The sequence below is a fragment of the Rhinatrema bivittatum genome, chromosome 10 (assembly GCF_901001135.1).
Source record: "Rhinatrema bivittatum chromosome 10, aRhiBiv1.1, whole genome shotgun sequence".
In the NCBI taxonomy this organism is placed as follows: Eukaryota; Metazoa; Chordata; class Amphibia; order Gymnophiona; family Rhinatrematidae; genus Rhinatrema; species Rhinatrema bivittatum.
Window position 1 is genome coordinate 120,934,003 of NC_042624.1, and position 12,253 is coordinate 120,946,255.

Below are 12,253 nucleotides of genomic sequence, written 5' to 3' on the forward strand. Positions count from 1 at the left end.
GTGTGGGTACTTGCCAGGCGATTGTGACTTGGATTAGCCACTGTTGGAAACAGTCTGACCCAGGATAGCATAATCTTATGTAGCACTGTACATTTAACTATATAAAGACAAGTCTTGCTTTAACCAATACTCCTATTGCATGGCCTTTAGCTGATGCTGCAGTGCTTCTGGGCACCACACTCTGCTCTTGCGTTACCTCTGTGCAGAAGGGGGTGAGCTGGGGGTGTACCACAGGCTGCACATACGTATGGAAGGTCGATTCTATCTCCATCGTCCTGCCATTTAACTTCAGGATGGGAAATTCAATTATCTCCTAAAATTACAAAAACAAAGCAAATACAATATTAACATCACTCAGAAGCAAATCACTGCACTCATGTTTTCAGCCAAACATTCATGAGATCATTATGTTCTCAGTGGTCTCACCAGGGTTCCCAGCACAGCCACATCCGCATGGTAATGTGGGAGAGCCCATAACTGGAGTTTATTAAGCCCTAAAGCTGACAAATTTGATTTACTTCAGGTATGGGAGAGGAAAGCACTCGAGCCACCCCCCAAAATTAATCCAGTGGCCTGTTTTCGTCAATAAGTGGCCACGTGACTCCCAAACTATAGAGATTTACTGGCAGTAATCAACATTTCATTCAACTCAAGTTAGAAGCAACAACTGAGTCAGCAAAAGCATCTTCGACACCGCAGCCACACGAACCTTCAGTGCATTGATATTTGGACCTAATTCCGGGCCCTGAAACAAAACAATAATCCATAACTGGATAACTGAAGTCCCGCTGTGCCTGCACACACAGCAAGTTTGCCTCCAGACATCACAAGAGGCTTGGTTGGTAGAAAACTTCTTTTCCCCAAGTAAATCTGAACACAAGCACCACCATATTCACCGACAGGCTGCTCCATACATCCACCACACTTTCTGTAAAGAAATATTTCTTTAGATTAGTCCTGAGTCTAACCTCTTTTGCCCTCCTCGTTCCATTGAAAGCAGCTCGCCTCCTGTACATTTATTCCTTGGAGGTATTTAAATGTCTCTTGTATATCTCCCTTTTCCCTCCTTTCCCGCAGGGTGTACATATTTAGAGATTTAACTCTGTCCCTGTTTGCTTTAGGATGAACATTACTGACCATTTTAGAAGCTGTTCCTTGGGCAGTCTCTGTTTGGTTTCTATAGAAACACAGAAACAAGATGGCAGGAAAAAAAAAGCATAAGGCCTAAGCAGTCTGCCCATCCACACCAACCCTGAAGATGGGGTCTCCAGAATTTTTTCTGGCTGACTACTCCTCCTCTCCCTATGCACCTAAGCATCCTTCTGGCTTGTGTCGTTGCCTTATCTACCTGTTTGAGATCCAGGATCTAGGAGTGATCATAATGAATCCTCTTAAGGTGTTCAAAATGTTCCTTTCAGTGAGGTTGTCAGTTCCATAAGCTGGTGATTGATATGAAGTCAGGGGCCTTGTCTTATGACATCTGAAAGTTCTAGTAGCTTCTTCCACCTTCTGATCCAGCAGCAGTAGAAACCAAGCTCATCTCAGCCAGAACTTATCATCAATATTAGAAACATAATGGCAAAAAAAGAGACCATTATGGCCTAATCAGTCTGCATATCCACACCAACTACTCAGGTTTACAATCCCTACCCTCCTTCAGAGAATTCTGTGTGCTTATTCTATGTTTTCTTGAATTCAGATTCTACCCTGGGAGGCCGTTCCATACATCCACTACTCTCTCTGTAAAGAAATATTTACTAAGATTACTCCTCAATCTACCTCATCTCACCCTCATACCAATTTTCTGTATAGGCGGTATATAAAAATGTCTAAATAAATAAATAAAATAAACCCTCTTTCTAGAAGCTCCTTTCCATTGAAAGAGGCTCACCTCCTGTGCATGAAAACCTTGGAGATATCTGAATGTCTCTATCCTATCTCCCCTAACTCACCTTTCCTCTAGGGTATCCATGTTTAGGTCTTTAAGTCTAAACCCATATGCTTTAGAATGAAGACCACTGATCATTTTAGTAGCCACCATCTGGACTGACTCAAACCGGTTTATATCCCTTTTGAAGAATTGGTCTCCAGAACTATTCACAGTATTCTAAATGAGGTCTCATCAGGGGCAGTATCACCTCTTTTTTTTTTCAGCTGTCCATTCTTTTCCCTGGGCACACAAGTATCTATCTGGCTTCTGCCATTGCCTTACCAACCTGTTTGGCCACCTTAAGCTCATCAGATCCGATCACCCTCAGATCCCACTTTTCTTTCATGTTTAGCAGAAATTACTTTACCCCCTGTACTATACTTCTCTGGTGGGTTTTTGCATCCTAAATGCATAGCTCTGCATTTTTTAGCATTAAATCTTAGCTGCCAGATTCTAGACCATTCCTTGAGCTTTGCTAGATCCCATCTCATGTTTTACACACCTTCCTGACTTTCTACCTTGTTGCAAATTTTAATATCAGCAAAATGAAACATTTCCAGATAATTCTTCTAAAATGTCACCCAGAAAAACGTCATTCTACATTTTCGCCTCCCACTCAATCAGTTTTTAACCTAGTCAGTCAGTCAGTCAGTCAGTCACTTTAGGTTCTATACCAAGGGACTCAATTTAAAGGTCACCCATACAGAATTGTGTTAAAAGCCTTATTGAGCTCCAAATACACTACATCTGGTGCTCTCCCTTGATCCAACTCTCTAGTCATTCAATCATTGATCAGGTTCGTCTGACCTCTGGTAAAGCCATGCTGCCTCAGATCTTGTAATCCATTGGAGTCCAGAACACCACTATCCTCTGTTTTAGCAGCGATTCCATTAATTGCTCACCACAGAGGTTTGACAAACCAGTATGTAGCTCCCAGTATCCTCTTATCTTTCGCTTTTATGAACAGAAACACATCTGCCTGTCTCCAGTCATCCAGAACTACTCCAGACTCTAAAGAAGCACCGAAAACGTTAGCCACAACTTCTCTTTTAAAACTCTTGGATGCACCCCATCTGGCCCTATCGTCTATCTACTTTAAGTTTGGTTAGCAACTTCACAAAACACACTTTTCTGAAAACCAATTGTTTACCCCACTTCCAATCTTATTTATGTTTGTTTTATGTGGTCCTGCTCCAGGCCGTTCCACAGTGAACACAGAACAGAAATATTTGTTAAACAATTTTTTTCTTTCCCCTTCTTTCACCTCAGAGTCTCACGATGCCACTTTTGCACTTTCTTCTATCATTAACATATCTAAAAAAAAAAGTCTTGTCCACAGGATTTTACCAAACTTACTATTTTTTTTCCATTTGCATCTTTGCATTTCTGACCAACATGGAATGGCCATCCTGGATTTAGCCAAGGTAAATCTTCTCTCACCAATTTGCTACTTTTTCTTTTGAGGAACTTAATAAAAATGTGGATAAAGGTGAGCCATTTCATGTAGTGTATTTGAATTTCCAGAAAGCTTTTGACAAAGTCCCTCATAAGTGACTTCTTAGGAAATTAGAAAGTCATGGGATAGGGGGCAGTGTCCTATTATGGATTGTCAACTGTTTAAAAGATAGAAAACAGAGAGTAGGGCTAAATGGTAAATTTTCCCAATGGAGAAAGGTGAATAGTGGAGGCCCCAGGGATCTGTTCTGGGACAACTGCTTTTTAATATATTTATAACCGACCTGGAAATGGAAATTATGAGCGAGGTGCTCAAATTTGCCGATGGCACAAAATTATTCAAAGTTGTTAAAGAACAAGAGGATTGTTAGAAACTACAAGAGGACATTGCAAAACTGGGAGACTGGGCATACAAATGGCAAATGAAATTTAATGTGGACAAGTGCAAAGTGATGCACTTAGGGAAGCGTAACCCAAATTATAGCTACAAAGTGCAAGGTTCCACATTAGGAGTGACCATTCAGGAAAATAATCTAGGCGTCATCGTTGAAAATACCTTGCAATCTTCTGCTTAGTGTACAGCAGCAGCCAAGAAGGCAAATAGAATGCTGGGGATTATTAGGAAAGGAATGGAGAATAACACAGAGAATATCATAATGCCTCTGTATCGCTCCATGGTGCGACCTCATCTTTAGTATTGTGTGCAGTTCTGGTCACTGCATCTCAAGAAAGATACAGCAGAATTAGAAAAGGTACAGAGAAGGGTGACCAAAATCAGAGAGAGGATGGAACGATTCCCCTATGAGGAAAGGCTAAAGAGGTTAGGACTCTTCAGCTTGGAGAAGAGATGATGAGGGGAGATATGATAGAGGTCTATAAAATAATGAATGGAATGGAACGAGTAAACATTAAATCAGTTGTTTATGCTTTCAAAAAGAGTACAAAGACTAAGGGACACACAATGAAGTGATACACTTCAAACTAATAAGAGACAATATTTTTTACTCAATGCATAATTAAGCTCTGGAATTCACTGCCAGAGGATGTGGTGAAAGCTATTAGTATAGCTGCATTTAAAAAAGGTTTGGACAAGTTCCTGGAGGAAAAGTCCATTAACCATTATTAAGGTGGAGTTGCAGAAATCCACGGCTTATTCTTGGGATAAGCAGCTTGGAATCTTTCTACCCCTTGGGATCCTGCCAGGTACTTGTGACCTGGCTTGGCCACTGTTGGAAACAGGATACTGGGCTTGATGGACCTTTAGTCTGACTCAGTATGGCAAGTCTTATGTACTTATGACTATTTTCCCAGCTTCTTTTAGCTTTTCTAGCTGTTGTCACCTGTCTTCCTCTTTTTGCAATCTCTTTGATTAGTTTAGAAGCAGGGCTGGGATCTAGCTGGGGATTTCCCCTCCTTTTATAGCCTTCTCCAGCCCAGGCACTGCAGTGATGCTCCTTGCCTTGAAGCCACAGACCACAGCTCCCTCTGGGTCATGGTACAATTGTACCTTAGATCCAACCAATAGGTTGCAGCTGCGTGCAATGGCCAAGACTCTCCCCCTCTGCCAGCCCAGGAATCTAACACAACTCTTTAAACACAGCAGAGCCAGACCACATCTTTCTTTTTTTTTTTTTAAAGCAGTCCAGGTCACACCAACAAAAACAGCAGCATTTCCCTCACTGTTCTTACTGTTCCTCCTGTAACCACTCCCTTCATTATAGGACAAACGGTAATTAACATGCACTGGAGAGTTTATCACCACAAACCCTGGCTAACATCCACCTACTAGAAACAAGACAACCCTAGAGGAACAAGTATGAGGAGGATGAACACAGGAGGGACAGCTGGAAAGACCTCACAGAGAGACAGTAGCCCCTTGAGATCCTATACAGTAAGCATACAGCATAAACAGCTGAAGAGAGACCTCTGAGGAGGAGACGACAACATCCTGAGACCCCCACATAATGAACGCAGCACAATCAGTTAAAGAAACCCTCAGGAAAGGAGACAGCCTCACCCTAATACATATCCACGGTACTAATACAGCAGGAACAGCTGAGGAGAGGCCCCAGAGCAGTTGACAACAGCACCCGGACACAACCAAAGTAAGAATACAGTACAAACAGCTGAAAAGAGCCTTCAAGGGAGGCAGAGCTCCACCCAGAGACACCCACATTATGAATGTAGCACAAACAGCTAAAGCAAGGCCTCAGGGAAGGAGATAGCAGCACTCACAGGCCGATACAGTACAGTGCGCGCCAACGGAGCGCGCTGTTAACCCGCGTTTGGACGCGGCTGTCAGCGGGCTCGAGAACCGACGCCGGCAAAATTGAGCGTCGGCTTTCAAACCCGCTGACAGCCGCCACTCCTGTCCAAAAAAAGGCGCTCGGGACGCGCTAGTGTCCCTAGCGCCTCTTTTTACCACGGGCCCTAATTTAAATATTTTGTTTTACTGTATCGCGCGCACAGGACACTGGCCTGTGCGCTCACCCGCTCTCCCGCGAACTTTACTGTATTGGCCTGTCAGACAGCCAAAGGATGATTACCCTCGCTTGTTTGCAAGTTCTCCCAGGGGTCAGATAAATACAGTTCTGCAGAGTGCATTGGGAAGGGTACAAAGCAGTCGTAACCATGATAAAGAGATGATCATTGCCCCACTGGTAAATCTCAGAAGAAGGTTGTGTTGACGTGAGTGAGCCTCCAGGAAAACCTTTCAGCCCCACAGGCTGCATACAGAGGTTTTAAAGGGCTTCAGCCGACACAAGGAGATTCTCATTCTTGTGCAACTGAAGGGCTTGTTAACCTGCTCACAGCTCCTGTTCCTTTTAAGTGGTGGACAGAGATAACATGAAGTGCCTGGGGCGACTCCAGCTCGCATGTTCATGGCACTGTACAGTGAAAACAAAAAAAATTCTGAGCCTAGGATATGGTCCTTCTGAATCCAGAATTTCAAGACCATTCAAGCACATCACGAGCTTCACGTTCCATTCTCTCTCTACAGCAGCAGTAAAACAAAACGAGCTGGCATGCACACAGCAGTCACGCAAAGGCAGTCTAATAGCTCTTAATTTTGTGTGCTTATCTTCCCAACAAAATACATGAGTCCAAAGCTGAACTATGTATCAGAGAGCGTTGGGAAGAGATGCGATTATCACTGTAGATTTGTCCCTCTGTTGAGTTCTTTTATGTCTCTTGAGTTTGCACAGAACGTCCATACAAGACAATGGAACATTTCTGCATGTCTCAGAAAGATTAAATTCTCAGGGCTGGTTAATAGAGATGCACGATACCAAGAGGGCTCTGCCCTCCCCCTTTTCAGAGTATGCAAATAAATCCAGTGAATGATATCACACTCTATGCCTCTCTAATCATTTATACAAAAAAAACTAGTGCTCTTTAATATTCAAAAACAGTTTGCAAAATTTAATCAAAGCAGAGCAAATGCTAACATTTTTACTTCACTGACATTTTTATTAGCGCATTCATAAATTTTTTACAGCATGAAAGGAATTAGTTTAACAACCAACAACAACAAAAAAGTGCCTGTAAACATCTGGAAGAATGAGAGAAAGGGATAATCAGGCTAAAAGCAGCCACTATGTTGGGGTACCAGGACTGGGGGCTCTGTGTGGCAGCCTGCACTCCGGGTTAGTTATGGGGAGCAGGACATCCAGTGACATGTATTCAAGAGTCACCTCTGCCACCGATTCTGCACGACTCTGGACAAATCACTTCATCCTCCTGAGCTTCAGTTCTAATCCCAGCTCTGCCCCCAACTCTCTGCGTCACCCTGGGAAGCTCATTTTATCACCCTGTGTCTCAGTTTATCCAACTGGAGTCGTATGCTAACAGCAATATTGCTGCTCTCCTCCCACCTTGAATCTGTTGTCCGAGGCGTGGTCACCGGCCCCAGACTTTGTTCCGCTTCCCTCCATAGACACAGAATGAGAGAAAAAAAAAAGCCTTGGTAAATGTGGCTTTTACTCCAACTAAACCAGCAGCCCTAGATTTCAGGAATGGCTTGGAAAGCTTGCACTTGTCATTATTACAGACAAGCAAAGAGCAGCCCGGTAGGTGCTGTCCGCAGTGCTAGAAAGCAGTGCACAGTATCATGCCAGCACCCAAAGGCTGGGGAACATAAAAATCACAGCCGAAGGGAAGGGAACACCACCAGGTATGTTCCAACCTCAAAGAGCTAACATTCAGGCCAATGCACTAAATTAGAGACACTTCCGACTCATGACAACCCGAAATTCCAAACTTACAGCCCCGTTTGCAAAAGCTTTTGTCAAATTTCTCATTTGCAACAGAATACAGTTGCATGTAGACCGCTATGCATGAAAGCATATTTCAATTCTAAATTAATGAAGTGCTGCAATGCAAAGCAGCTCATTCATTTTAAATTTTGTGAACACTTCCTCACATGCCAGTTTTCACAAAAAAAAAAAAAAAAAAAAAGAGAACTACACTTCAGTGTCGATGCTAAGAAAAAAGTCACCACCTAAGTAAAATTCTCACAAGATCAAAAATCACTTAGACATTTCAAAAACACACGATGAACCAACTTCACAAAATGTTATACACTATTTTTTTAAGGTGGTGGAGGGGATATGTTCATAGTCAATTATCTACCCATTAGACAGTATTAGATATCATCACAACCCCTTTCCTACTAACCCAATTGGTTTTTTGTTAAATTTTGAATATAATGCAATTTAAACATTATTTCTATATTCAGCATATGTTTTTTTTCTGCAAATCAGATGTCTTTTTACATGAATCCTTTATTATATACATCTGAGGTCTTCTATGAAAATGGAGAAAACGTTACACACACAACCTTAATAAAGAGAGTCACTAAACAAATCAGAGCAAACCTAACACTGGCCACGTTTCAGGAATTCTTCTTCCCTTCCTCAGGGGTAGGTCTTCATAAGGTCTTATTATTATTTTCTACGCTGTCATTCTCCGAGCAGACACCATCTTTGCTGTAAAAGTTTCTGTCTAATATCTGATGTCACTATTGTGCTATTTTTTTTGGGCCAGGCCATGCAGCAAAATGTCACATAGACAAACAGGGCAGGAAATCCCACAGGTTATGTTTAGTTTACTACCTCTTATTACATTTGTAAAACATAGCGATGTACAATAGTCAATAGCTAAAGCAAATCTAACAAAACAAGGTAATAATATAACACACAAACAATAAGAGTACTTGTATTTTATGAGGCCAACAAGATAAAACCAATAGAGCAAGTTAATATCAATAACCTAGTAAATACAGTAATATATATAAAAATCAAAACTATTATTTTATTTTATTTATATCTTAAAGTGCTGGAGTAAAAATTAAATGCAAGAATAGGCAGCAGTATAAAATAAATGCAAAATTTTTATCTGATAATTTGCTTTCCTCGTCCTCACAATAGGGATTTCCTCTTCCACAGCTGGCGTAGACAGAGAACGCGCCTCCACGCTGTTTGTTGTGATGTCACTTCCCCTATAAGGGTGGCGGGCTGCAGGCAGTCCCCAGTAGACTTCTGCCAAAACTGATCTTTAGCCGAAATGCCCTACCTCTTGGTTAAAATTATTTTGAATTCTTAAGTATTTAACAAATCTGAGCATTGCCCCTGGAGGATGCATTCAACTCCCTGGGGCTAAGGTATCCTGACCCATAAATCTAGGTTATAGTAGTGGTCATTCTGGTTTCCTCCATGCCAAGAGCAACATAGGCCCAGCTAGATAGCAGGTCAACAAACAAAAATAACAATCGTGAACATGTCCCTACTTTCCTGTAGGAGCTGAGAGCTTAAAAAAAGAAACAGAAAGACAAAAGAAAAGGTGGAAGATATATTTGCTCCCAACTGTCAGTAGGAGCTACATTTCTGCCAGCCTCCTGGGATGGGACATAGGAATGAGATGGGGGCATCATAGGGTAGGAAGACCTCCTTCCTCTCCTCTTGCGTTCCTGCTTTTTCTTTTTAATTGCTCACATCAGGCGAGAACCGGACTGGTCTAGCAGGTGTCAAGAAAAGCAAATTAATCAGGTAAGAATAATTTTGCATTACTTATCCCCCTGCTAGACCAGTCCTCAAATAGGGATATACAAAAGCTATTATTCCCTGGGGCGGGAGGATGCGAGTTCGGGATCAAGTGCCTTTGCTCCAAAGGAAGCATCTGAATTAGCCCGGACGTCTACTCTATAATGTTTGGTGAAGGAGTGCAGAGAGGCCCAGGTGGCCGCCCTGCAGATCTCCTCCAGGGCCACCCTTGATATCTATGACCATGATGCTGCCTGGATCCTAGTGAGGTGTGTCTGAAGCCTGATGGTACTTATTGCCTCTTTAATCCATCTGGTCAGGGGTGCTTTAGAGGCTGCTTCCCCTTTACATGGGCCACCAAACAACACAAACAATGTCAGATTTTCTGAACTGGTTTGTGATCTTGATGTCCAGATAATGTGGCTCCATCTCCCCTTTGTTTGATTTGCCCTATCTGAAGATCGAAAAGTTAATTGTCTGATTGAGGTGAAAAGACAACCGAACTTTGGGTAAAAAGGAGGGGAATGGACAGAAGGTCACAGCCCCCTTGGAAAAAACTTACGGGTCTCTGCAAGGGAGGACCTATACCTCAGAGATTCGTTTGGCTGAGCAAACGGCCACCAAGAAGACCGATTTAAGAGAGAGATCCTTGAGTGATGCCTGTCTCAATGGCTCAAAGGGAGGACCCGTCAAGGCCTTGAGTACCAGGTTATGGTCCCATGGAGGGACCAGGGGGTGGAAAGGCAGTTTGAGATGCTTTACCCCTTTGAAGAAACGCACCAGTCTGGCTGCATTGTTATGCAGTGGCCCTTGACTGGGTCCCTAAATGCTGAGATGGTTGCCATCTACACCCTCTGAGAGCTAAGTGATAGGCCTTTATCTAGCCCTTGTGAGCAACTTCTGCCCTGCACGGGGATGTCCTGTCTTCATGACAGAAAATCTCAAACATGCACCTCATTGGATATAAGTCAAGAATGTTGACAACTTCCAAGCCTTGAGCATTGTGGAAATGATCTAAAGGGAAAACCCTTTTACTGCTCAGGCGTGCCCTTACAAGGGCCATGCAGTAAGACAGAATGGAGCTGGGTCTTCTAGGAGTAAGAGGCCATGGCGAAGAAGGCCCCTCCCCTCCAGAAGGCGCAGGGAGGATCCACGTACCATGCTCTCGGCCAGTCTGGGGCTATTAAGATAGTCAGGAGTCTTGATTCTCTATTTTCTCTAGTATTTTCCCTATTAACAGTCATGGTGGGAAAACGTACAAGCAGCCTCTAATTGGCCAGGGCACAAGCAGGGTGTCTATTCCGCTGGAGCCTGGTTCTCTGCTTCAGCTGAAGAAGTGCTTTGTTTTCGTCTTGTGTCGGGATGCCATCAGATCCATCATTGGCTGTCCCAATTTGCTCACAATTCTAAAGAAGGCTTCTTGGCTCAGTTCCCATTCTCCATGGTCCAGCTCATTCCTGTTCAGGAAGTCTGCCTGGGTATTGCATATGCCCGCAATGTGAGTCGCTGTCAGGCTTTCCAGATTCTGTTTTGCCCAAGCGCCTATCGCTGTGGTCTTGCAAGCTAGTGACTGGTTGTGAGTGCCCATGACGGTTTATATAGGCTACCGCCATGGCATTGTCTGAGAGAAATGTGATTGGCCTGTTTTTCATTAGGGGGAGGAAGGCCTTGAAGGTCAATCTGATGGCCTACAGTTCCAGCCTATTTATATGCAAGTTCTTCTCCTGCTGGCATCACTGCCCTTGGGTCGTCAGGCCATGGCAGTGAACTCCCCAACCTATAGTGCTGGCTTCTGTGGTCAGGATGATCCATTCTGGCATGGCTAAGGTTGGGAAGGTGCATTCATCATTCTAGGCTGTCCCTTATTAGTATTTGTATGGCAACTGCTGGTCACAGCTCATTGAAATTGGTGACCATCTGGTCAGTAATGAATCCTGCAGTGGGCGCATATGTGCCCGGGCCCACAGGACCAAATCTATGGCTGCTGCCATCAGGCCTAAAAGATGTAGGTAGTCCCAAGCAGTATGGAAAGGTTGGGCTTGGAAATTTTTCATGTGGGAAATTAACTTTTCCCGCCTTTTGCAGGTGAGAAACACCCATCCTGATTCTGTGTCGAAGCATGCTCCTAGAACCTCTAGGGACTGTGTGGGCTCGAGCTGCTTTTTGCATAGTTTATCACCCAGCCTAGCCGCACCATCAAGAGTACCACAGTGGTAGTGGCTCAGTATTTTCCTGGGCAGACCTGGCCCGAATAAGCTGGTCATCCAGGTAAGGATGAACCAGGATACCCTGCCTGCGCAGTTTTGTTGCTTCTATCACTATCACCTCGGTAAAGGGAAGGGCTCGAAACTGGAAGTGCTTGCCCAACACACAGAAGCGTAGAAACGTCAGGTGATATTCCCTTACTGGGATGTGAATGTATGCGAGAAACTCCCCTTTTCTTACTGCCAGTATGACTGAGCGCAGAGTTTCCATGCAGAAATGCAAGACCCCGAGGCATTTGTTGACCTCTTTGAGGTCTGGTATTGGGCGAAAGCAGCCATCCTTCTTGGGGACAACAAAGTAAAAAGAATATGTTCCCGTGCCCAGCTCCTGGGGCACACTGCTTGTAGCTTCCTTTGTCTGGGGAGGAACAGGGGGAGACCTAGCTACGATCACTCCCAACTCACACTCACTGTCTGGGAAGGCCCCTCCCGATACAGGCATGCGTAGAAGAGCCCCTTTTCCTGCTTCTTTTTTTTTTTTTTTTTGAAACTTACTATGCCATCAGAGAGGAGAAGAGAGAAAGACGATAAGCAGAGTTATTTATTTTATTTATTTATTAGGT

At 43.6% G+C, this 12,253-nt stretch overlaps 1 protein-coding gene across 3 annotated transcripts in view; it reads right to left on the minus strand.

Annotated features, from left to right (window-relative positions):
* Positions 1–12,253, minus strand: part of ERI3 (ERI1 exoribonuclease family member 3) — a 395,911-nt gene that overhangs the window by 324,346 nt on the left and 59,312 nt on the right. For all 3 annotated transcript variants that reach the window (XM_029617885.1, XM_029617884.1, XM_029617883.1), the window contains exon 3: positions 197–313. In XM_029617885.1, coding sequence (XP_029473745.1) covers positions 197–313 — 117 coding nt within the window. The remainder of the gene's footprint in view (positions 1–196; positions 314–12,253) is intronic.